Consider the following 27644-nt stretch of genomic DNA (forward strand, 5'->3'; position numbering starts at 1 on the left):
TTCTCTCACAGACAGTTCCTGTCTGCTGGCTATGTTCAGTCTGCTTCTTTCTCTTTCTGCTCTGAATTCTTCCGGATGCCTCTAGCTGCTCTCTCTCTCTCTCTCTCTCTCTCTCTCTCTCTCTCTCTCTCTCTCTCTCTCTGTCTCTCTCTCTCTCTCTGTCTCTCTCTCTTACAATAAAAACCTTCCCCTTACCTATACAATGGAGTGATTATAGAGTCAGTTTATCTAATGCCAAGAAACAGTTTAAAATTTTTCATAGTATATTTTAATTGAAAATCATTAAAAATTTGTGTACAGAGTTCAATATATAGAATGTCCTCTTTCAGAGGAATATTTTTCTTTTGAATTTCTATATGTTTTAAAATTCTTGCTAATGTAGATATCAATTTGACTGCTTCAAAGGACTGTCAATCAACTGCAGCACCAACTAGGAAGAAAAGCAAAAGCCAGAATTACTAGCAGTATCATCAGGAACATCGGTGGCATCATCAAGAGGATTATGGGCAGCAGCATCAGTGTCGTTAATGGCATCATCTCATGCAGTATCATCAGCATCATTGTGTATAAGGTGTGTGAATTGGAAGCTCCTTTTTTTTGTTTTATGCTGTTTGTTTTGGAGTGTTTCAGAGATGATGCTATCCTCACAAGTCAGTGTATGTCCACAGAAAAGGCAGACACTGACTAGCATTTAACAGTTAGATATCTCTGTATATGCTTAGCCACTCCAAAAACACAAGGTTATCACTGGGAGAGAAAATAATTCTCATTCCAGAACAGGAGACAACCATGATCCAGCTAACATTATTTGGTCAGTTTTGGTGGACTGAACTGACTTTGTTACTTTTACATTATATATTTTCAATACAATTGGGGGAAAATCACTTTCTTCTGGTACCAGGTAAAGCCTATGTAGCCCCATATAAAGCATGGAATTTATTAATCATAAGTATTAGCACCAAAGAGAGTTAGTTTTCTGGGACAAAAATCATCTATTTTAAACCACTGTTTGTGGACTAACTTACCCTGGCCATCGTTCTTTTTACTGGAAGCTTCTTGGTAAGATCTCCAGACTACCCTTGTAGAATCTGGTATATCACCCATGTATAGGTCAGACCTGTTGTTGGTGCTCATGCTTGGTCTGAAGCGGCCAGTTGGATGTGCAGTGTGAAAAGCTAGGTCAGCGTCATTAGCAGGATCCTTAGTGTCACTGGGACCACAGAGAGGAGCAGATTCTAGATCAATACTGAGCTTGTCAAGAGCCAGGTCAGCATTGTGAGGAGGGTCCCTGGCGTCACCAGTGCGGTGACCAGGAGCAAGCTCAGGGTCAGTGTGCGGTTGCCATCTTTGGTGCTCAGTGCTGTCAGCCAAAGCAACTGCACGGGCCAATTGAGCCTTGAAAGCCTTGTCCATGTCACCCAAGTCACCTGCATCACGAGGGCAGGCAGCAGGAGCTGGTTCAACATGTGCGGTAGCCCGCAGTGCAGCGATTCTGTGCTCAAAAGACTCGAAAACGGGTATATGCAGATACCCTGACTTCTTTTCTTTAACCTTTAAAAAATATTGAGATATTACCTTTCATTAAAAATTTTATGATTTTTCATAAATCATTTTCATTTTAGCACTTGTCTGTTAATGTCACAGTCTTGATTTTTGTCTCCAAATGTTTGTTGTTTAGTCTAATTTTATCATTACAGTCGCTGATATCTTGTAACCTCTGCTTCCTTTGTGCTTGAGTAAAAGGCCCAGGATTTTCAGGAACCTCCAAAGGAACCTTCTCAGATTTATGCCTTTCTTCCTCTGCTCTTGGCTACCTAACATCATCATTCTCTGTATAATGGGGAGATATAAAAATAAAAGGACAAAATGTGTCCTCTCCAAATGTTATGACCTGGATTTTACATTCCAGCCAGATTAATAGAATGTGAAAGGAGGAGCTTCAGGAATGAAAGGAACCTCTCCCTTCTGTACTACGTAGTCCTTTCCTTATGGCCTTTCACAATTGTTCATTGGGACCCTGAGAATAGCGAAACAGTGAAAGTGACCTGAACATTTGTGAACAAAGTGTGTCACTACCCATAGCAGTGGGGAGCTGCTGAGCTGCAAGTATGGATTCTGAAGATGCCTTCTGACCTCTTACACCTTAACCATGACTGTTATATGTGTGAGCAGTGGCCTATTCCAGCACCACTGTGGTGGCTTGAATGAGAACAGCCCCAATACACTCAAACATTTGAATGCTTGGTCCCCAGTGGGTGGAACTATTTTGGAAAGATTAGGAGGTGTGGCCTTGTTGGAGGGGATGTTTCACTGGGGGGTGGGCATACATGTATGTGTGTATTCATGTGCTTGTGTGTGTTATGCTGCTGCTGTGTGTGAAGACCAGAGAACAACTTTCAGGATCTGGCTCTCTCCTTCTCTGGGTGAAGCAGGGTCTCTCACTGTTTCTGCTACTCTGTGTGTTTCAGTCTGGCTGGCTTGTGAGTTTCAGAGCTGTTCTATGCTCTCAGCCTCCATTATGGATTTAGGGGTGCTGGGATTATGCATGTCAGACACTTGCTACTTGTAGTGCTTTCTGGGATGGAATTCAGGTCATTAGACTTGCAAAGCAAGTGCTCTGACCCTCTGAGCTGTGTTTCTGGCCCATATATGTATGTGAGTTTGTTTGTTATCGGTTCAGAATGAAAATGATAAAGAGAAAACCATGAACTTGGCATGTGAGCTTTCTCATTTTTCAAAGCCAGGTATCATCCATGTACACACCTGTGTCATTATAACCTTGGTGTGACTATACCTCTTTACAAAGACTTCTATTTGGCAATCCGATAGCATGTGGTGGAGAACTGATATTATCTATCTCAGACTGTGACTTTATACTATTTATACTGCTATTAGCAGGTGGCTTCTGGGAAAGTCTTGTGTTAGTTTGGTTTTCAGTGTGTTTAAGAGTAGAAAAGTGATGTCTTTTTTCTTGCAGACACATGATTTAATTCTTTGAAGGATGAAAACTATAGTCCTTTTGGTTTGCCAGACTCTGGCATGTCTAATATCTATTTACGATTATTGTTATTGGAGTTCATATTCTAATCATTTGCTTATCAAAGATGTGATTCCTTTCAGGCCCACTCTAACTCTTGCATAGTTGTCATACTCAACACCATTATCGTTTACTTTCCGCATCATCATAAAAATTCTACATTAGTATTAAATTCTTCTATTTATATTAAGTATGTTAACTTCCTGGGTTATCACTCTTACAGTCTAATGAATTTTCACTTAAATCTTAAAAGATGACTGGAAAGTGAACGTACGTGATGAAGAACATAAGAAAGGTTCAAGAACATTTTCAAGCTAGGTTTCTTTTGTCTGCAACAATCCACAGTATTGAAAAGACAAGCTGTTCAGAAGATACTATCTTATCTTACAGTAAAGTACTGTACTTTTCCACATGGTGGGAATTACCTTTGTGGATATTTCTCTTCTAGAGTCATCAGGTACAGGCTCTTCCTTAGGATGAATAATAAGTTCAGCATTTTCAAGTTGTTCATGAACCATCTCCTTTACATTTTCTCTGATGTACTTTTTAAGGTGTTTGTACTGTAGTGAATTCTGCTGGTCTATTGTCACCTCATCAGTTTTCACAGAAGGCCATGACCATAAAGATGCATATTCAACATTGCACTTCTCCTTTTCTTGATCTTCAGTGATTTTCTATAGACAAGAAAATTGAGGGTTACTCTGATTGATTCAGACTCATGGGTTTTGTGTTTTGGTGCACTTGTTTTCAAAATGGCTTTTTTGTGTCCTTACATTTTATGGGATATGGGAACAGAAAAAAATAAGAAACTACATAATATTTAACAGGAATTTCTTTATATATGATCAGCTACTCCAAAGTCACTGGACTATCAATAATAAATGTAAATAATTTATAGCCTTAGCTTAGACTAGGAGAGAAACATGATTCAACAAACTTAACCTAGTAAATGTTGATAAGAATGAACACATATTATTTCATGCTTATTTATATATTTATTATTTTTTTCAAAAAATGAATGACATACATGGTTCTGGATCAGATATAAGCTCTCAGCTGCTGCTCCAGTGCCATGCCTACCTGCCTGCTGCCATGATCCCAGGCATGTTGGTCATGGATTTTCCTTCTGAAACTGTAAGCAAGCCCTCAACCAAATGCTTTCTTTGATAAGTTGCCTTGGTCATGTTGTCTTATAGCAGTAGAAAATTAACTACATATATAACCTATGTTAAGAGTCACTGGGTTGATTTTATGCCTTTATTCCCTCTCTCGGTATAGACACTGATGACACCTAGAGACCAGGAGGCAGAGTTAATTCTCTAAAGTTGTCGTGAGTGATTGGTAATAGGAAACTACACATTTAAGCCTTGGGAATGATCTTTTTACTTCAAACTAACTTAATGCCTATTACTGACACATTGCTCATAACATCAATTGTTAATCAGGAGGCTTAAATTTTAAGATACATGTATCATTTGGGGACACTTTACAAACAGGTCAAAAAACATTTTCAGAGTAAAACTGACCTCAATTATAACTGTATTCTAAAAATCAAGTTTATCTGGAAGTTACTACAAATTCTAAGAGTTTGTTTTGTAAATTTCTATACTTCTGTACATTTTCTTGGTCTCTATACTAAATTTTTATGCAAATTATAAACCATAAATAAAAATGCAATGGTTTTTTCAAGGAGAATTTAGATATGATCCATATGGATAGTATTTAGAGCAATGAAGCTGTTAAGTCAGAGCACCTTGAAAAAGCAAGAATAAAGAGAGGGATGTAATATCTTTATTAACCTATTAAAGCTTACATATTCTCTTGTAGGAGTAGAACTTTTATAATATAAAGGAAGTAGAAGCTTGTTTTAGTGATAGGACTTCAAGCCACATTTCATATTCATGGACAAAATGCTCTAACACTGAGCCACATCCGGAACCCTAAATTCAATCCCATTTTGAAGACCTATCAATAATTTAAACCATCTCAATATAAGTCAGTACTAACCACCTTAAAAACACTAAAGTCTTTGTATGATGTATAACAAAGAGTTTTTAAGTTCTAATGTTTATAGTGGCAAAGTGAGTGACATCAAGAAGTACAGTCTGGTCCTTAGCACATTGATGCACATGCATGCCTCATTTGTAGGGTACCAGTCTGTAACCCTGGATCAAAGGACATCAGGTTCAATTCTTTAACAGCAAAGGTCGAGGGAAAGAGAGCTTAGGGGAGCGGGAGATCCCAGTTGGATCAAGAACAGAGAGGGAGAACAAGGAATAAGACACCATGATAAATGAAGACCACATGAGAATAGGAAGAAGCAAAGTGCTAGAGAGGTCCACAGAAATCCACAAAGATACCTCCACAATAGACTACTGGCAATGGTCAAGAGACAGCCCAAACTGACCTACTCTGGTGATAGGATGGCCAAACACCCTAATTGTCGTGCTAGAAACCTCATCCAATGACTGAGGGAACCAGATGCAGAGATCCACGGCCAGGCCCCAAGTGGAGCTCCAAGAGTCCAATTGGCGAGAAAGAGGGGGGTTTGTATGAGCAAGAATTGTTGAGATCAAGGTTGGACAAAGCACAGGGACAAATAGCCAAACGAATGGAAACATATAAACTATGAACCAATAGCTGAGGAGCCCCCAACTGGATCAGGCCCTCTAGATAAGTGAGACAGTTGATTAGCTTGATCTGTTTGGGAGGCACACAGGCAGTGGGACCGGGTCCTGTGCTCAGTGCATGAGCTGGCTGTTTGGAACCTGGGACTTATACAGGGACACTTGGCTCAGCCTGGGAGGAGGGGACTGGACCTGCCTGGACTGAATCTACCAGGTTGAACTCAATCCCCAGGGGAGTCTTTGCCCTGGAGGAGATGGGAATGGGCTGGAAGGAAGGAAGGTGGGGGAGGACAAGGGAATCCGTGGCTGATATGTAAAATTAAATTAAATAAAATTAAAAAATGATCAACTGAAAACCCTGATTGTTCATGAAATTTCCGGAAGTTTAACTTGTAGATGTAATTCTAAATGGTCTTATTAAATAAGAAACACAGAGCCAAATGCAGAGTTAAAAGCTCAGAGATCAGAGAGCAATAGCCAAGAGCTGAGACCACCTTCTCACCACTCTGCTGCCATCCTTCCCCTGAGAAAGAGACCTACTTCCTGTGTGTCTGTATTTTTATTACTTTTCTTTTCTGCCTTCTCATTGGCTCTAAACCCAACCACATGACTTTCTCATCACTGCCTGTCAATACAGACCTCCAAGTCTCTATGGTTGGTACTTGGATTAAAGGCTCAGGTCACCATGCTGGCTGTGTCCTTGAACACACAGACTCTGCCTGCCTGCCATGTGATCGGATTAAGGGTGTGTGCTACCACTGCCAGACTTCTACTTAATGCCTATGACCTCTGATCCCCAGGCAACTTTATTTATTAACATACAAATAAAATCACATTTCAGCACAAGTAAAATATCACCATATTTCCCCTTTCTATTCTAATAAAAAAGGAAAATAGTTATAACTAATATAAGAAAAACTATATACAATAAGTACAATAACTATATACAATATATACAGGCAATAAATACTTAAACAATGTCTAGTCCATTTGCTTTTGACAAATTCAGCAAAAATATTCCATTATCTATCCTATTTTGGTAAGTCCAAAATGTACCTGATTCACTTTCTATCCTAACTTATATTACTAACAGAACTATCTTATAATGTCTTTCAAATTTATACACTTACACCTCTTTAGTGAGCTTCTTTTCTAAAATTCTTAAGGAACACTATAACTATAACTACGAATTTTCAACTAGCTATAACTATAACTATCTAATCTTCAACTCTCTCAGATACCCAAGAAGGAAATAATATTACCTAAAACAACAGGAAGTGCAAACAAGTGACTTCCAAAAAAATTGTGAGTTGACAGAAACAGCCAGCTGCCTGGACAGTCACCCAAGGTTTCTCTGCAACGTTGGGACATCATCTTCAGCCTACAGGCTTAGCATATCTGAAAGACTCATTTGTGAAGTAGGATGTACACAAGGTCAACAGTTCGACCTCACATTTGGTTAGAGCAGTACATGTACCAGAAATAACTGAATTCCACTAGTGTCCTGTCATGATTCAGGATTTTAAATTCTGGAAATTGCTCATGGTTTTTTTTTTTTTTTTTTTTTTTTTTTTTTTAAATTCAGCTGTCCTTTCTTCTTGACTTGTATGTGGCTTCATCTCGGCATCCTGTTCTTCTCAGCTTGTGGGTGGCTTTAACTCTTTTATTAAATGTGAGTCTACCATTGAGAGGTTAGACTCTGTCAGCTTAGTTACTCTTTCAAGAATAACTGTTTCAGCTACTGTTCCACTGCACATCAGAAGCCATCGGCCCACTGCCTGTTCAGCTGCCTGAGAAGAAAAGGGCACTGTACCTTTTCCGGATTGTGAAGGCCACTTCAGGGATGGTGCCATATTGTCCTGGCCTCAGAAGATACCTTTTGATAAAGCCATAACCACAGTTGTTTTGGCAAGAATCGGTAGTCCTTTGTTTCGTGTCCTGTCTGTCTGTTTTGTCCTGTTTGTCAGCAGTTGATTCGAGGATACTTTGTTGTCCAGTGGCTAACTTTTGCCACAATGAAAGTTAATTCCATGTGCAGTTTCTTCAATGCCCATATTTTCTCTGAAGTAGATTGGTACTGCCAGGAACTGACATGTCTCATAGTCATAAAAAATTTCTAAGTTATTAAAACTTTTTAAATGCCATATTCTGTAGATCTCTGAAAGGTTTGAAGATGACCTGTTTATCTCAAATATATCTGCTCAATCTTGAAAACATATCTAATATGACTACCAGTTCGAGTGTAATGTCTAACTACTAACTTTCATTTCTTTATATCCTAATAGTTGGTAATAATAACATTCAAGGATTAGCAAATTGCATTCCATTGTTAAATGAATTGTATGAGAACAATATCTTGAATAAGATTAGAAATATTTGTATGGCATTTTCTAACAATCTCAATCTCAATATATATAATTTGTATACAATATACAAAAGTCCAATCCAATATAAAGTATTTAAAACTAGTAATTGTCTTTTAAAAGTAGATTCAATAATCTATCTTTTTATCTATATTGTATCTATATCTTCTTTTTACTTTTTAGAGTAGATTCAATAATCTACCCTGTATTCTATCATTTCCATATATCATTTTTTTAAAAAATAAGAACCTTAAATCTAATTTCCTTTGCTTAGCCCTTTTCCTAACCCTTAACAACAACTTGTAACCAACCCTCCTAAACAATGAAAATCATCCCAAAACCCATTAAAAGACCAAAAAACCACCCGCCCCACGCCAACTCTTTGGGAATGTGGGCGTCGTATTCTTAAAGTTGCTTCCTGCTGGATATGGGCAAAGGCATCTTTATTCTGGAAAGAAAAATTTTGGGTTAATTGTCAAATTCTAGGAAAGGTAGCTATATCCTTTGTTGTCCAGTCTGTGCATAATGCCAAAGTTCAGGGCTTATCTCAAGTAAGTAGTCTTTGAAACTGGATCATCTCAGCTAGCCATCTCAAAATTGCTCTGAGCAGTTTGTAGTCCAAAGCTGATCTGTAGATGATGTTTGTCAGCTTAGAGTTATTATTATTGTCCATGTGGAATTATTGTTGTTGTGGGGCCCCATCTTCTTCCTGGAGATTTCAGTTGATGTTAGGCCTGGCCATGATTTCCTGCAGAAAACTGATAAAGACTTGAAACAAAGACATATATAGGCAGCTAATTGAAGCCGTTTTTTCTAGAATTAGTTAGTACTCTATATGACCATTAACATCTTAACAAAGTTTAATATATATATTAATCTTGTAAATTTTGATATAAAATTTATACTTTAAGAAAAGTTTAAAGAATCAGAATAGAATCAAAGAATTGAGATTAGTAGTAATAGAATAGTCCCTTAAATTTTTTGTTTGTTTGTTTGTTTGTTTTCTCCTGTCCCGTATCAGAAGATGGCTCTTTTCTTCTGGCATGATACAGGGAGTTTGCATTTTCCTTTTAACAACATACTTGGGTCTAAAGAAGGAGAGAGCCATTCTCCAACTCCAAAGCCAGCTTTAAATTCTAATTGAACTGGGACTATAAGAAGACCATTAGTGTTAAATGTCTGTAGAGAAGAGCAGAAACAAACATTTAGGAAGACTTATAAAATTTTATAGATGATATACCAATAGGCCACTTTACTCTTTTTCTTGGGACCTTTTTATTTTAGTTAATTTGTCCTTTTTCTTCAGTTGTCTCATTTGTCCAGTGTTCTTCAGATTCCTTAGCTTTCATTCTCCTAAAAGACAAAAAGAAAAACCTTTCCCCAAGACTAACTTTGGGGAGGTTCCCTTTTGGCAAGTTATTATCTGATTAATTGAAAAGGCATGTGTTAATGGTATAAGTTAGTTTAAATTGGATGGTCATGATGGTTGATGAACTATCACCTCTTATAATTAAGAGGTCTCTCTTGTTTAAATTGAACTTTAATCAATTTTGATGGTATCCACAGTTTATCTTCTCCTGTAGAAACAAAAGCAACACCTCTTGCAATGTTTCAGTTTGTGGAAGGAACTAAGTGGTACCAGCTGTTGCCTACACCCAGTCCCTTCATGTCAATGGTTTCCAATAGCTTGTGTACAAAGAAAGCATTTATGTGTGAATTTTTCTCTCTGTAGTATCATTTTTATTAAAATGCTAGAATATAGATAAAAGGGTTCAAACAATCTGTTTCTAACTCATTAATTTATCCCTTATTCACATTGAGTTTCTTCAGACTGTTAAATGGACAATTGATTCCATAGGATGAGTGAAGTTAAATTACTAAATAGAGTCTTACTGCTGTTCTTATAGACAATAAGCTAGATGGATCTCAGTGTAGAACACTGCCACACTAATGATGTCAGGGTCTGCGAGTTTAATAGACATGTTGAGATAGGATACAGCCTAGCTTCAATTAAAACAAAACAAAACAACAACAATACAAAAAAACTGATTATTTGAGGTCACTGTGTTGTTGACAGGAACAAAAATAAAGGGTCAAGAAATCCTTAAGCGGCCAGACTCCATTCATTAAAAGAACACCCATTGGAAAATTTTAGTAGCTCTTATAAATGTCTGCAAAGGACTAATAGCTGTAAGGAAAACAATGTTATACTCAAAGCAAATGTCAGTGCAAAATAATATTTGTATTAACTTCTCCAGCATGAAAAAAGAAAGGCTGACAAAGGGGGAATTGCATGGGATAGATATGGAAATAAGACCTCCATTATGAAACCTAATTTCTTCCAGAGATGCCTTAAGTAGCTGAGATCTGGGAGTTCCCATACTGTACTGATCACTGATTCATGTCTAGTGTCAGAGGCTAGAGGGATATTTTTACATAAATATTTTAACATGTCTATGCCCAGTCCCTATGAGATGTTGTATGCTATACAATCTTTTGTGTCTGTCCTCTTTCACTTAGCATTTTGAATTATTGATACCCTCCTGGCTGTATGCAACGTAATCTGCTGGGGAAAAGCCATCAAGAGTCTCACCCAGCCATGAATCTTGTGAACTGCGATAATGACCAGTATGGCAAGACAAGACCATGCTGTAGTAGACAGCTTCACCCTCTGTAGTATACAGATGTTAAAATATATACATATATTCATATAAGTGAAGTTTAATGGTGTTACTATATAATAGGGATCAGTTTTTCTCCTAGACACCATAGTCTATCAAAAAGTTCAGTATAGGCGTAGTAATACTTTTTTCAGTCCCATATATAGCCTCCCTCTCCAAATTAGGAGATATTGTGGTGGTTCTTGATTAACCTTCAAAACTCAATGGTATGAGTCTTTTGCTGAAGATGTTATGTACTTGAGTCATAGAACATGAAGAAATCAATCTGGTACTAACCTGGAAGCTCCATCCCTCTGGGCTAGCTTTCAAAGTATTAGAAGGTGGTTTTCACACTACCAGAGAGGAAAGATCATCAACAGTCTTACCCATTTGTCAACCCTGTGAGCTACAATAACCACCAGCCTGGCAAGCCATGCACACAGGTGCAATAATGGTATGAATTCTATGGGAGTAACCAACCACTTTCTCGCTGGATTGAAAAGTTCCACAAAGACTTATAGCTGAGAATGTTGACAGAGTCAAACACCCACAGCTGGGTGACACATAGGCCCTAGGGGAGATCCTACTATTATCTTGCTACATTGAACTGTCTCCTGAGTTTTAACTTTAGACACATAGAATATTGCATCTTCCAACCATTGTTAGAAAAGATTCTCTTTACAGTAGACAATAATTATTAGATACCTACAACCTCAGTTTTTCAGTGTACAGAGGATAAGGGCCTGTGGAGCGCTCAGCTTTCCATGACACAGCTATATCACAGCCTCAAATCCCTAGGTTTAGGAAGCATATCAGAAGAAGGGGGAGGAAATAGATGATAAGACCCACAGGTAGTGAATGTCCACAACAAAACAGTATTTGCTAGCTGAGACAGGGTTGCTGCACAATTAACTCATAGTAACTTTAACTGCATGCAACAGACATGTACAAGATCTGGCCAACAAACATCCCAGCATTAATGAGGGAGGGGTTCATGAAGTCCCACCCTGTGAGGAGCTATTGAAAGCTGATGGATGCTGAGGAAGGAGACTCAGCTTTCTTCAGGGATGCAGCATGTTGAGGCTATCCATGATCCAGTAATTTTATTACTTCCTTGCACACTAATTGCACTCTGTTTTCTTTTTAAAGAAAACATGAATTTGGGAAGGAATAGTACTGGTGACATATAGGAAAGATTTGGACGGTTGTAAACTGTGGTGCATTTGATCAAAATTTGTTATATGTATGTATAACATTTTTAAACATTAAAATAAAATAAATAAATTTAAAAAATAAATATATTCTCTCTATCAATAGAAACAGGGAATAAACACAGTACTTGGTGATGGGTCTATGAAGAATGATTGGAGCCCAAAACTCCTCCTATGTCAATATTTCAAAACAATTTATCTGGTGATATTAACTAAGGTGGATACAACAGCTGACAGAATCAGATAAGAGCCAAACAAGTGTCAGGACATTATCTTCAGTTTGTGATATGAAGTTTGAGGTACTCAGAGGACTAGGAAGAAAGAACTAACTCAATGGAGTAGGGGGAGGTGGCCTTACTTGGAAAAAGTACATGGATTCGAGAAAATGAATATTTGTAAAATATAATTAAAAATATAAATCCAGGGCTGAGAGCCATGGCTGTCCGCTCCTGGGCCAGTCACTCTGTCTAGTGCAAAGATGGAACACGGTCTTTGCAGAGGTCATGACCCACTGGTTTGTTGGCAGAACTGGTCAGTGATCCTCCAAGGCAGCCATGGCAGAGCCACATCCCGCCTCCAGTGGCCTCACGGATGAAGTTGCCCTCAGTTGCTGCTCAGATCTAGACCCCAGCACCAAGGGCTTTCTATTGCAGCAAACGAACTAAGGACCCTAAGAAGTCCCTGTATTTTTTGTTTTGTTTTGTTTTGTTTTTTGAGACAGGGTTTCTCTGTGTAGCTTTGGAACCTTTCCTGGAACTCACTCTGTAGCCCACGCTGGCCTCGAACTCACAGAGATCCACCTGCCTCTGCCTCCCGAGTGCTGAGATTAAAGGTGGGCACCACCACCGCCCAGCATCCCTGGATTTATATACTAGAGTTCTTGGATTGACGTTACTCCAAAACTTTGATTTTCCCTCAATGAAATTTTCCCTCTATTTTTTGGCTTACAAAAATAAGAATGACATTCCTAAAGACAAGACTGAAAGAACAGCATGGACATTTTCCAGAAAAGCTACACTTGAGTTGGCACACAACCGGGCCACAGAGGATGATGAAACCCAGAGTTACCGCAAAAGCAACTCAGACCCTCAGGGAATTGGTCACATTGGGATTGCCATTCCTGATGTCTACAGTGCCTGAAAAGATTTGAATGACTGGAAGTCAAGTTTGTGAAGAAACTCGACAATGGTAAAATGAAAGGTCTGGCATTCATTCAAGATCCTGACGGCTACTGGGTTGAAATTCTGAATCCTAACAAAATAACAGAGATTACTTAGTTCCGTAAGAATGCTCCTTTGAGGTGTTGGTGACAGTGGGGACAAGAAACAATGTGATACAGATGCTAAGGCACCAGAAGCATTGAGAGCTGATGGATCTTTGTTCTAGTTCAAGTCATTCTAAAATCCTTTTCATTATCCTGTTTCAGTGGGTTTTTTGAAATCCCCCCTCCTCTGTTCAGTCAACCTAATTTTCAAGTACCAGTTTATCTTATGACTTTGACAAACTTGTGTGACTTTGCTTTTTAGATAATAATTAGAACGATCCCCTTCAGAGACTACATTTGCCACCCTGTCTCTTAAGTACTACTCAAGTCTTGTTTTGATTCATCATTTAAAATTTTGTTTTAAATGTTTCTTTTGGAGGGGGCTGTTACCTTTTGGGGTTTCAGTTCTTCAGAAATAACTTTTCATAATGGAAATTAAGGAACACTGAACAGAAATTAAACTTCATATGTACTTCAAACAGCATAGTATTTATATTACAAAAGAGAAGGCACTCAAGAGCAATTCTGAATCATGCTGAAAAGGACACTGACAGAAATACTAATTTGTGTGTGTGTTTGTGTGTGTGTGTGTGTATGTGTGTGTATTACTTTCAAAGTTCAAGGACAAACTTTACTGCTCTGGGAATAAGGAGAAGGAGGGGATATTACTGGGAACTTAGAAACTGTAGTGATATAACATCATTGTCAGCAAATTTGGTGAGTCAACTAAGATAACTTAGAGGAAAAAATTAGTCAAAAGAAAATATTTTTTACCACATTAAAAAAGGGAAACATTTTTACAATGGATGGAATTTGGTCTCTGTTTGATAACACATTAGGCAGTCTGAAAATGGAACAATTAAATGAGAGAATAAGTAATGTTGATGGGAGTTACATAACATCAATTATGAATATTATTTGTTTGGTCATTTTTGGTTTAGCATTAAAAAGTTTGGTTAATTTGAGTGCCAAGATAAAAGTTTAGAAAAACTTGTTAAAACAAATCATAGAGATATTGAGACCCAGACAGAAGAATTTAAAGGTGAATCTATCTCAGTGTTGAATGACACAGTTACAGAGAAACAGCCTGTTTTCAAACAACCAATTTTAATCTATCCAGTAAATTTACAGGAACAGCCAAATGCTCAAGGCTGTGTATGAGCTGACTGGACTCCAGTGGAAATGTTAGATATGAGGATACTTAAAGAAGTTATAGTCTCACATGATATGCAATTTAAAGCAGATATTAAACTTGTGGTCAACTTATAATAGAATTATCCCCCAGGAATGGAAAGATTTGGTTACAGCAATCCTAGAGGCCAGTCCACAGAGTGGAGAACCTGGTGGAAAGAGGAGGCTAAGACTATAGAACAATGATGTAGGGCTAGAGATATGAAAATTTCCCAAGATCAACTTCTTGGAGAAGGCAATTATGCAGATATACAAAGACAATCTTTATGTGATAACCACACCATAATTCTATGCCACATCGCAGCCGTGAATGTGTGGGACAGAATTGAAAAAGCAAGGAAGAAAATTGAGTTATTTACAAAAGTTATACCGGGCCCAAAGAATTTTCACAGATTTCTTACAAAGGCTGTCTTCAGCAGTAAATAGAATGATACCAAATTCAGAAGCTAGACAGATAATAATTGAATCTCTGGCTTTGGAAAATGCCAATACAGCATGTAAAAGGCTAATTAGGCATTAAAGGAAAGACTAGCACCCTTAGAAGAATGGATCAGAGGTACAATTAATATTGAATCCCATGACCAAGGATACTTGGACAGGAGAGGAGATTTCCAGAGGCCTGAAGAAAAAAAAAATGTCCATGCTTTAATTGTGGTAAACAAGGTCACCTAAAAAGGGACTGTAAATAGGGCATTCCTAGAAACAATGTTTCTTCAAGGAACAATGACAACAGAATGCCCCTCCCTTCTGGATTATGCAGAAGGTGTGGTAAGGGCAAACATTGGACTAACAAATGTAGATCAACAAGGGACAGACAAGGTAATCCTTTACCTTTGCAGTCAGAAAACTCCCTGAGGGGCCTCTTGCAGCCCCCCATGGCAAATTCAGTTCAGTCATTTCCTGCCATCATAGAAAAAAACCCTTCTCAGAGCAACTAAATAACCAAATGCCTATTATAAAAAACCATACTGCTCAGGATGATAGAACAGCTGTAGCAGAGAGAACAAAAAATTCAAGAGAAACCATAAAGTGAATGTTTTGGCAAACATCTATAAATGAACAAAGACCAAAATTAAAAATACCAATAAATGACATTCTCATTGAAGTTCTTGTCAACACAGGTGCAGAAGTAACAATAATTGCACAAGAATCTTGGCATCCAAATTGGCCTCTTAAGGAAGTAAATTTTTAGCTGTTAGGGATTGGAACATTATCTGAAGTGAAACAGAGCACAGATGGATAGGGCCAGAAGGACAGAGAGGAAAATTAAAGCCATATGTGGTTAGTGTAGCTATGAATTTATGGGGCCATAATATATTACAACAATGGAATACCCAGATTAACATTCCTCCAACCTCAGAAACAAATCATAAACTAACATATGTTTCTAAGAAAAATTATAAGGTATTATTATAAAGAAAGGTCACCAACCATCCAGATTGCACAACAACAGGGCACAATAGCTGCTGATCTTTCAAAGACACCAACAGCTCTACATTTAAAATGGTTAACAGACAAGCCTATATGGGTTCAGCAATGGCCTTTAACAACAGACAAACTGCAGGCCTTGGAAGAGCTGGTAGAAGAGCAGTTACATGCTCGGCATATTGATAAATCAACCAGCCATTGGAATTCTCCTGTATTTGTTATGAAAAAGAAATCTGGTATGTGGAGAATGGTAACAGACCTAAGAACAATTAACAAAGTAATTCAGCCAATGGGCTCTCTACAATCCGGAATTCCTTTGCCTACTCTGTTACCTAAAGGATGGCCTCTTATAGTTATTGATTTAAAAGACTGTTTCTTCTCAATACCCTTATAAGAAAAAGACAGAGAAAGACTTGCCTTCACAATGCCCACTTATAATAATTCTCAGCTGGTTAAGAGATATTAATGGAGGGTTCTCCCTCAGGGAATGTTAAATGGCCCAACCCTATGCCAATATTTTGTATGACAGCTGTAGCAGGAATCTTAAAAGTTCTTATTAATGAAATCAAACCTGAGCCAGTTATTGGGGTGAACACTGGAAGATCAGAGAGTCAGAACAAGCCACAGCTAACCTCACCTGGCCAACTTCTCAGCTGATCTTGTTTCCTCAGACTGGATGCCTCTGAGTCCTCATATTCAAATGGCTCTCAGCTGAACTGTGCTGCTCAAAACCTAAATGCTTAACCAGCCAAATGCTTAACCAGCCAAATGCTTCTAGTTCCTGGTCTTCACGCCTTATATATCTTTCTGCTTTCTGGCTCACTCCCTGGGATTAAAGGCTCATTTTCTGGGATTAAGGCGTGAGTCACCATGCTTGGCTGTATCCTTGAACAGATGGATTTCTGCCTCTGGAATGCTAGGATTAAAGGCGTGTGCTACCACTGCCTATCCTAACTATCTAGTGGCTTTTCTGTTCCCTGAACCCAGATAAGTTTGTTCGGGTACACAATATTTGGGGAACACAATACCACCACAGACAGCCAATGGAAGTAATATGTAAACAGTTTCCTATATCTGTAATTTATCATTATATGCACAATATTTTACTAGCTGATTCAAATGCAGACACCTTAGAAAGAATGTTTAAAGCAGAAAATTTTGCTTTGTTGGGGATTACAAATTGCTCCTGCAAAGATACAAAGAGGAGATTTTATTAATTCTTTATGATATAAAATAGGTCTACAAAAATTAGACCCCAAAAGGTGAAAATTAGAAGAGATCAATTACAAACACTTAATGAATTTCAAAGATTATTTGGAGACATTGCCAGTCTATGGACTGCTGTTAGGGTAAAAAAAAAAAATAAACTGAGTAATTTGTTCAAAGTCTTAGAGGGTGACAAGGACTTAAATAGTTCAAGAGAATTATCAGCTGAAGCTGAGAGAGAATTGGCTTTGGTGGAAAAGAAAATACAGGATACACATGTGGATCATGTGGATCCAAAGCTTGATTGCATTTGGTTATTTTACCCTCTAAGCATTCTCTTAAAGGGATTTTAATGCAGAGGGAAGATATTGTATTGGAATGGATATCTTTACCAAATAAACAAAGTAAAAAATTTAGAACTTACGTGGAAAAAAATCTCTGACTTGATTTTAAAAGGAAAATTGAGACTTCGTCAATTAGCAGGGATAGACCCAGCAGAAATTGTAGTACCCTTAACTAAGGATGAAATTGTCAAATTATGGACAGAAAGTGAACCTTGTCAAAGAGCTTGCAGTAATTTTTGGGGAGAGATTAACAGCAAATATCCCCAAAGTGATAGAATTAAACTTATAAAGAGAGCTGATTGGATCCTACCTCACATTGTATGAGAAACCCTACAGTTTGTACAGATGCAAACAAACAAGGAAAGGCAAGTTACAAATCAGAAAATTTAAGTAAAGTGGTTCAAAGTCCTCATAATTTTGTTAAAAGTCAGAATCATATGCTATTCTGATGGTATTAATGGATTTTTCATAAACTCTCAACATAGTTACTGACTCTCAGTATGCTGAAAGAATGGTCTTAAATATTGAGACTGAAGGATGTATCCCTGAGTAGTCAGAATTAACTTCACTATTTATTCAGTTATAAAATATAATCAGGAATAGGAATCATCCCTTCTATATAACTCACATCTGATCACACATGGGTCTGCCAGGACCTCTAGCACAAGGTAATGATGAGATTGATAGACCATTAATAGGAAATGTGCTGGAGGTCTCATAATTTCATAAAAAACATCATGTCAATAGTAAGGGTTTAAAAGGGGATTTTTCTGCAAGAGACCCAGGCATTGCATCTCCAGCTGCAAGAGATCCCTGGCATTGCATCTGTAGCTGTAAGAGATCCCTGGCACTGCTTCTGCAGCTACAAGTGCCAAACAGTAGAGAATTTACACAAAGCATGGGGAAAGTCAACCTTGGCAAGTTACACACCCAAGCAAGTTATTATAAATACAGAAAGTAAAGTACACAGAATTTTAAATAGCAAGAAGTCTGTATGTTTAACCATGAGACAAGTGGCATTAAAATGCTTCTGACCTCTCCTCTCAGCCAACAGCATTTATTAAGGCAAATGAACCTCTTTCTTATGAGGTCTTTACAAAACTAATCAAATAGCAAATGTCTGGCCCTAACACAGGTAAAGGCAGCATCACCCTCAATAACACATACTGTACACTGTTCTTTTCTGAAGCTGTCTCAAGGGGCTGTGGACAGATACCAAAGTTGGCTTGGTTTTTTCCCAGTGGCCTCAAACAGACCACCTTTCTAAAGACAGTTTTCCAACATTAGGGAACCATATATGTGATATAAAACATGAAGACTCTGTGGCATTTCAGACCATTCAGTTCACACTTAAGGGCACTTAACAAGATTAATCTCATCAAATAGACAGGGCACAATCTGGAGTCCTTCAGCAAAACAACCATTTATTCAAGGCCATACAAGAACTGGGAGAGTAAGTCTCCTGGGACACAGAGGCATTTTAGGTGGAGAATGACAGTGACCAGCAGCCTCCTGTCCCCAGGTGCCCACCTGTACCACATCACAGCAGCGTGATGAGAGGCTCATCAGTGTCAGTCTCCTCCTTGGGTTTCTTCAGGAATCTAAATGCCTCTTCTGCACTCACTGGGAGCTGTGCTGGCAGGAGTTTCCCTGAAGGTAAATCCATGTTCTTAGGTAGAAGCTTCAACAATTTCATTTCTCTCCCAGAGTCTGTCACTGGTATTTTAACTAGCACAATAAACATCTTGGAACTGGAATGCTGGGCTTTCAGGTCAATGGCTGGGTCTCTCTCTGTAATATCACACACTAAAAAAAGCTCTTCCTGACCTCTGTAACTCAACCCTGTGGGAGAGTGAAGACTCCTGCCCTGTCAGCTCCCCTGTTAACAGTGAGGTCACACCCCAGCTGCACCTTCATCTGGAAACTGCCTCACCCAGCCTTAATATGAGGGGATGTGCCTAGGCTTATTGCAATGCGATATGCCATGTTTCATTGATATCCCCGGGAGGCTTGCCTTTCCTGAAGGGAAACAGAGGAAGTGTGGATCTAGGGGAGAGCGGAGGTAGGGGAAGAGGTTAGGAGGAAAGGAGGGAGGGAAAACTGAGGTCTGTATGTAATATATGAGAGAAGAATAAAAAAGGTTTTTCTATAACCTGAAAACAAGCCAAGGAAATTATAAGTAAATGTCTTGCTTGTTCCTTTTACAACCAAACTCCGCTATCAGCAGGATGTAACCCAAAAGATACTCAGAGGAATGAAATCTGGCAGATGGATGTGTTTCATTTTGCAGAATTTGGAAAATTGGAATATGTACATCATACCATTGATAATTATTTAGGATTTCAGGGGGCAACTGCACTGAGTTTTGAAAAGGCTGATTTGGTAATCATGCATTTGCTAGAAGTTATGACTATCATGGGTATACCTGTACAAATTAAAACTGACAATGCTCCAGCATATGTCTCTGGTAAAATGAAATGGTTTTTTGCTTATTACAATATAAAGCATATTACATGTATACCACATAATCCTACAGGCCAAGCAGTCATAGAAAGATCAACTCGAACTCTAAAGGATATGCTAAATAAACAGAAAGGGGTAACAAAAAAACCCAGAAATAGATTACATAATGCTCTGTTAACTTTGAATTTTCTCAATGCCAATGAGAAAGGAACAACAGCTGTGGAGAGACATTGTATAACAGAAAAAACTACAGAATTAAATCAGCCTGTATACTTTAAGGATGTGCTGACCTCAGAATGGATATGTGTTACATTGGGGATGAGGTTTTACTTTTGTTCTACAGCAGAACAAAAGCTATGGATACCATCAAAATTGATAAAGGTTCAATTTGAATAAGAGACCTCTTAATTAGAAGAGGTGGCAGTTCATCAATCAATTTAAACTACTCATTCAGTTTAAACTAACTTATACCACTAAAAAATGCTTTTCATTTAATCAGATATAACTTACCAAAAGGAAACCTCCCCAAAGTTAGGCTTGGGGAAGGGTTTTTGTTGTTGTCTTTCAGGACAATGAAGGTATCCAGCTAAGGAATCTGAAGAACACTGGACAAATGAGACATCTGAAGAAAAAGGACAAATTATCCTGAAAGAAAATGTCTCAAGAAAAAGAGTCAATTGGCCTATTGGTATGTCACATATAAAATTTCATAAGTCTTCCTAAATGTTTGTTTCTGCTGTTCTCTACAGACACAACATAAATTACCTTTATGTAGTCCTAGTTCAATTAAAAATTAAAGCTGCCTTTGGAGTTGGAGAATGGCTTTCTCTTTCTCTAAACACAAGCATGCTTGCTGAAAAAAAATGAGCCAGGTGGTGAGGGCACACGCCTTTAATCCCAGCACTCAGGAGGCTGAGCCAGGTGGATCTCTGTGAGTTTGAGGCCAGCCTGGTCTACAAAGTGAGATCCAGGACAGGCATCAAAACTATGCAGAGAAACCCTGTCTTGAAAAAGTTTAAAAAAAGATTAAAAAAAAAGAAAATGGAAAATCTCTGTATCATGCCAGAAGAGCCATCTGAAATGGGACAGAAGAAACCAAAATTAAGGGACTATTCTATTGCCACTAATCTCATAATTCTTTGGTTCTATTTTGATTCTTCAAAACTTTTTTCAAGGTATGAATTTTATATCAAAATTTATAAGATTTACATGCATACTTTTAAACTTTTGTCATAATACTAATGGTCATATAGAGTACTAACTTACTCCAGAAAAAAAAGCTTCATCTAGCTGCTTCTGCATGTTTTTGCATTTGAGTCTCTATCAGTTTTCTGCAGGGAATCATGACCATGCCTAACAGCAAATTTGAAGTCTCCAAAAAGATGATGGGGCTCCACAATGATGATTCCATCAGGACGACGACGACGATAAACACCACCCAAAGATTGGCTTTCTACTACAAACTGCTCAGGACAATTTTGAGATGGCTAACTGAGATGATCCAGACTCACAGATTACTCAAGCAAGGACTTGAGATAAGCCCTGTACTTTTGCATTATGTAGAGACTGGACAACAAATGATACAGCTACCTCTCCCAGGACTTGACAATTAACCCAAAAAATTTTTGTTTCCAGGATCCCCTAAACATGCTTTTGCCCCCAGACAGCAGAAAGTAATTTTAAGAACATGACATCCACATTCCCAGGAGGTAGGGTGGGTGGGTTTTGGTCTTTCAATGGGTTTTGTATAGTAGTCATTATTTAGGATGGTTAGTTACAAGTTGTTAATTATTAATGGTCAGGAAAAACATTAAACAAAGGAAATTATATTCAGGGTTCTTGTTTGAAAAAAAAGAGGATATAGATAAGAGATAGATTATTGAATCTTACTCTGAAAAAAGATATAGAAATGATAAAAAGGGTAGATTATTAAATCTAATCTGAAAAGAAAAAAAGAGAGAATATGGATATGAAAAGATAAAACGGTAGATTATTGAATTTACTTTTAAAAGGCAACTACTAGTTTTAAATATTTTACATTGGACTGGATTTTTGTATATTGTATACAAATTTTGTATGTTGATACAAATTTGAGATTGACTTCATTATTAAATACTGTACACGTATTTCTAATCTTGTTCAAGGTATTGTACCTATACAGTTCATTTAACAATATAGTGCAATTTGCTAGTCCTTGAAAGTTATTATTACCAACTAATTAGGATCTAAAGAAATGTAAGTTAGTAATTAGTCATTATAATCAAACATATTAGGTAGGTATGTTTCCAAGATCAAGCAGAGATATATTTTATATAGACAGGTCATCTTCAAACACTTCAGAGATCTGCAGACTATGGCATTTAAGATGTTTTAATAACATAGATTCTTTTTTATGACTATGAGACATGTCTGCTCCTCGCAGCACCAATTTACTTCAGAGAAGATGATGGGCATTGAAGAAACTCCATATGTTTACTTTCATTGTGGCAAAAGTTAGCCACTGGGCAAGAAAGTGCCGTCAAATTGACTGCTGACAGTATGCTGTCCAAAATGGACAAGCAGGACACAAAAGAAAGGACTGCCAAATCTTGCCAAGACAAGGTAGGAAGGCTCTTTAGAAAATCCTGCTTCACAGATGAGTCTGTCAGATATGCTAAGCCTGTAGGTTGAAGAATGGATGCCCCAACGTTGCAGAGAAACCTCGAGTGACTGTCTAGGCAGCTTGCTGTTTCTGTCATAACTCACAAATTTTTGGGAAGTTGCTTGTTTACACTTCCTGTTGTACTAGGTAATATTATTTCCTTCTTGGGTCTCTGAGGGAGTTGAAGATTAGATAGTTATCGTTTTCCTTGGTAACAATTTCAGAAAAGAAGCTCACTAAACAGGTGTAAAGTGTATAAGTTTGAAAGACATCAAAAGATAGTTTTTGGTTGGTAATACAAGTTAGGATAGAAAGTGAATTAAGTACATTTTGGACTCACCAAAATAGGATAGATAATGGAATATTTTTGCTGAATTTGTCAAATGCAAATGGACTAGACATTGTTGATGTATTTATTGCCTGTGTATACTGTATATAGTTATTGTACTTATTGTATATAGTTTTTCTGATATTAGTTATAACTTTTTTATTTTAGACAAAAAAGGGGAAATGTGGTGATATTTTATTTGTGCACCCCAATAAAACTTATCTGAAGATCAGAGGGAAAAGCCAGCCACTATAGTAAACACAGAGGTCATGCAATGGTAGCATATACCTTTAATCCTAGCATTTGGGAGGCAGATATCTATCTGGATCTCTGTGAGTTCAAGGCCACACTGGGAACAGAGCCAGGTGTGGTGGCACATGCCTTTAATCCCAGTACTAACCATGGAGGTCTGGAGGTCTGTACAGACAGACAGAAAATGATGTAACTGGGTGGAGAGAGGAAGTAAGAGGGCAGGGACAGAAAGGCATATAGGCATGAGTACAGGAAATAGGTCTCTCTATTTTTGGCTGAGGATTTCTAGTGGTAAGAACATGGCTGGCTTCTTTCTGCTTCCCTGATCTCTCAGTTTTTACCCCAATATCTGGCTTCAGGGTTTTTTTTATTAATAAGACTGTTCAGCAATTCGTCTTACAGGCAATAGGCTAGGCTGCAGCACACTTTATGTGAATGAATACTGCAACTACCGTGTGAAAAAGCAAGCAGCTAGACATACAGACTAACCTGATTGTGTCATCCTCTTTAGTTTTATCTAGCTGATGCCTCATTGGACCTCCTGTGTTAATCTTCTACTCTGAGACCTGCAGTGAGCTTGGCTTTGTGCCCTTTGCTCTCAGGCTTGACTTACCATAGTGAAAGAAGATAGACGTCTATAGATTTAACAAAAGGCTGTTCTAGGTGACATTCTGTGGGAGGGAGGCTCCCATGAGTCTTCCCCACCCTAGGGGCCTAGGAATTCACTTAGGATAAATTATTTCCAGTGGGAACTCAGATATCAGGAGTTAGCTCAGTGGTCTACCCTGCTGACTGACTGGTGATGGATTTCTAAGAGGCAATTTTGAAAGCTTTTGGTCCAGAGGATAAAACCCAGTTTGAGATCAAATTACATTCAAGTTTTCTACAGGCTGTAGTGGATGCTATCTGGATGGGTGATGTGAAGTGTTACACCGCTAGAAGCATTTTGTTTCTTTTGGGGATGAAATGGATAAATGTGATCAGCTTAAACAAATCATAGACTGAAATAAAACTTTAATGCTGTTTAATATGTAAAAAACTGTAAATCTACACAGAATTCTAAAACATTTAATTTCAAACACCAGACAAAGAAGAGCCAGGGGATCCAGTTATCCAGTGATGTAGGGCTTCCCAGTAGAACCACATGCTGTTTTATAGTGACATGATTCTTTTCTTTGAATCATGGGAAGCTCTGTCCTTTTGGTTTACTACAGTTAGGCACATGTCTAATATTGCATTTCTAGTTAATTATGTTTTGATTTATAATATATTCATTTGCATATCAAACATGTTAGTTCCTTTCATCTCAACTGTAACTACTCTAGAAGTCTTTTATCATCACCCCCATTATTATTATTATTGTTTATTTTATAAGAATTCTCATTTGTATAAAAGCTTGTTAATGTCTGTTGTAGTCACAGTCTAATTTGTTTTCACTTAAACCTTTAAAGATCAGGTAGAAGGATGCATCTGGGCCCGAGGGTGTGAAGGAGTTGGGGGACCTGTACAAAGCTGGGGTTCTGCTCTCTGGACTGCAGCACTGTGGACATGGGCTTGCAGATGCATCTTTGCCCTCAAATGAAATATACTGCTTTTCAAATTAGAATTACCTTTAATCTTGTTTTCCCCTTAGAGACACGAGGTAGTCCTTCTTTCTCAGGGCAAACATTTTTGTATTTTCCAAGCACATCACAAATTTTCACCTTTAAATCTTTTTTAATGAGTTCCTTAAGATGCACGTGCTGCAATTCACTGTGCTCATGCTCCATTTCCTTCACTGTCTTGGTAGCAGGCTGCTCTGAATATAAGGACTCACTGTCATATTTCTTCCTTAGCTCTTGTTTTGTAGATATTTTCTAAAGATGAGAAGGTAGAATGTTTTCAAAATGACTCTGTCCTTACATATTACAGTGTATGGACAAAGAAAAAGGAGCAACTAATTAATATTTATTAGTTAAATATTTTCATAAATGCTCTTCTATTTACACCATCACTTGCTATTGATAAGAAGTGAAACCAATTTATTCTCATCTAGAGTAGGAGAAAAACATGACCCAACATACTTAACTTAGTATTGATTACAGTGTTGATTACAATAACCACACTTTACTTGTTAAATCTTCTAACAAATGATTACATGACTTTTAACATCACAACGGATGACTTTCGTAAGAGATATTATCGTACACTACCTAGAAAGGTTAAGCCCCAACAGTACATTTGAGGCCTTTTTCTGTTTTTCAGTAAACAGCTTGTTGGCAAGCCTAAGTTACCATTAACCAAAATCACTGAACACCATCAAAAAGAAAAACAAACTGCTAAATTTTACTTTACATTATATACTGTGTAGTTTATAGTTATATGGTATAAAGTATATTGTATATTAACATATCATAAACAAATCATAGGGAAGATAAACAAATACAGCCATCTTGCTGAAGGTACATCAGCTGGCAGGTACAACAAAGTTTAAATTGTACTTCAGATTATACCCTGTGAGAGTACCCTGCATACATGCAGACTATCTGCACTGACTCACGTTTTAACATGGTTCATATGAGATAATGAACAAGATGTTCAATGATCTTTATCTATTTTTCCTCAGTATATTAAAATAAATAAAATGCTATTACATGAATCCTAACATCATTAAATGAAGCTGTTCTCTGCAGAAAGAGACACATGTGAAAGACAGAGCTTGGTGACTGGTTGGGACTTTGAAGGAGGGCTGGAGTCCAGGTCTCCTCTACTTGAGTATTTCAATACGATTCACCAGCTGCTATTTACTAGAATGGAGACAACAGCAGAAAGAGCAATGGTCAGCCAAGACCCAGGGAATGGAGAAGGATATTTTCAGTTTGTAATATGAAATTTAGGCACACAGAGGCCTTGGGAGACAGAACTGCATGGACAGCCAAGGAGGATGTGGCCTGTGAAAAAGCTTATGGATTCAAGAAGATAAACATCCATAAATATAATTTAGACTTAAAAATGTTAGCTTATACAGAATTCTGAAATACTTAAATAAGGGTATCAAAGGCAGAAAAGCCAGTTGTCCAGTGATATAGGGCTTTCCATTAGAATCACATGCTGTTTTTAAAGTCCCATGATTCCTATCTTTGAATTACTGAGACCATGGCTCTTTAATGTACTAGACTTAGGCACATGTCTAAGATTAAATTTCCAGGTCATTACATTTGGCTTATGATGTTATTTGCAGAGAAAGCATATTAGTTCTTTTCATTCAACTGGAAACCCCATGAGGTCTTTATCATTTTTCTATATTATTATTATATAAGAAGTCTCATCATTTATTTTAAAGTCATATTTGTTGTAATCTAAATTTTTCACATAAGCTCAAGGTGGGTGGGAAGTGTCCTGGGAATGGAGAAGTGTAGGGCATGTGCAAGGCTGAAGTCCTGTTGTCGAGATGCTCTGTACAGCCCGGAGACAAGGGCTCACAGATGCCTCTCCCCCCCCCCCACACTACGTACATTGCTTTGAAAATTAGAAGGAATTACCCTTAGTTGTTTTCTTCCATTACGGATATGAGGTAGTTCTTTCTTCATACATGTATCACATTTATATTTTTCAAGTATTTCACAAAGTGCTTCTTTTAAATCTTCTTTAATGAGTTCCTTTAGAGGCATACGGCGGGAATCACTCTGCCCACCAATGACTTCCTCTTCAGTTTGCACTGAGGGCTTTTCTGAATGTGAAGGGGCACTGTCATGGTCACTTCCATGTTTTTTCTTTTTTCTTTGTTCCAGAGATGTTCTCTGCAGGAGGAGAGATAGAAGGTTCATTTGCTTGGTTTCCTAGAAGAAGTTTTTAATTTTTTTATTTTTAGGTGCTTGTTTTCAAAATTACTTTATCTTCACAAGTCATAAGTTATAAGATCATGAGAAAGTGAAAAAATGCTTAATACTTAACAGTTAAACTTCTTCATATATGTTTAGTCTGTCTCAAATCACTAGGCTCTCATTAAGAACTGAAAACAAATTACGTTTTCCTAGAATTAACTAAAAATCATGAACCCGTGATTTTTGTGTCAATGTTGTTTGGAATAAACTAATGGTGTGTCACATATTCAAAACCATAAATTACATGAGATTTTTTGAATTTTTTTTATTTAGATGAGATTTAACATGTAAAAACAATTCTCACACCTAAAGATTTGACCTCACCTACGTGTTTCCTCAGAGAACTTGTAGTATTGCTCCCTGGGAATGTTTATTAAACAATGATTCTCTTCCTCAAATTATTGATTATTATATCTCAAACTGATGACTATCTTAACTACACATATAAATGGAAGAAAATGATTTTTAAAGTGCCATGTAGGATTTAAGGATTTTTTCTCATAAATAACCTCTCAAGGGGGAAGATCATACATGAAAAATCATATATGTATTATACTGACTTGAGCACAGACAGTAAGAGAAGAGCTATTTAGTGTGTCAAATAACTAGAGACACATGATTATATGGATTTGGCTGCTTCTAGGAAAGAGGAGAAGCAGTTGATAATAAAGCTTTGGGGACAACAATTAATTAATAAAGCCATATACACCTGTTACACCGGGAGACATAACTAAATTAACTAACAATAGAAATAGAAACTGTAAGA

The 27644-nt window shown here is 37.6% G+C and overlaps 1 protein-coding gene and 1 pseudogene across 12 annotated transcripts in view; one reads left to right on the forward strand and one right to left on the reverse strand.

Moving 5' to 3' along the window:
* Positions 1-245: 245 nt before the first annotated feature.
* The window catches only part of LOC131894475 (triadin-like), a 112271-nt gene continuing 84872 nt past the window's right edge, over positions 246-27644 (reverse strand). For all 12 annotated transcript variants that reach the window (XM_059244747.1, XM_059244752.1, XM_059244753.1 and 9 more), the window contains 5 exons: positions 26537-26794; positions 24626-24871; positions 3463-3711; positions 1026-1551; positions 246-430 (listed from right to left, as the gene is read on the reverse strand). In XM_059244747.1, the coding sequence (XP_059100730.1) occupies positions 411-430; positions 1026-1551; positions 3463-3711; positions 24626-24871; positions 26537-26794 (1299 nt within the window). In that variant the 3' untranslated portion in view covers positions 246-410. The remainder of the gene's footprint in view (positions 431-1025; positions 1552-3462; positions 3712-24625; positions 24872-26536; positions 26795-27644) is intronic.
* Positions 12453-13210, forward strand: LOC131894482 (lactoylglutathione lyase-like; annotated as a pseudogene).

This window comes from Peromyscus eremicus, chromosome 17 (assembly GCF_949786415.1).
Source record: "Peromyscus eremicus chromosome 17, PerEre_H2_v1, whole genome shotgun sequence".
NCBI classification, from domain to species: Eukaryota; Metazoa; Chordata; class Mammalia; order Rodentia; family Cricetidae; genus Peromyscus; species Peromyscus eremicus.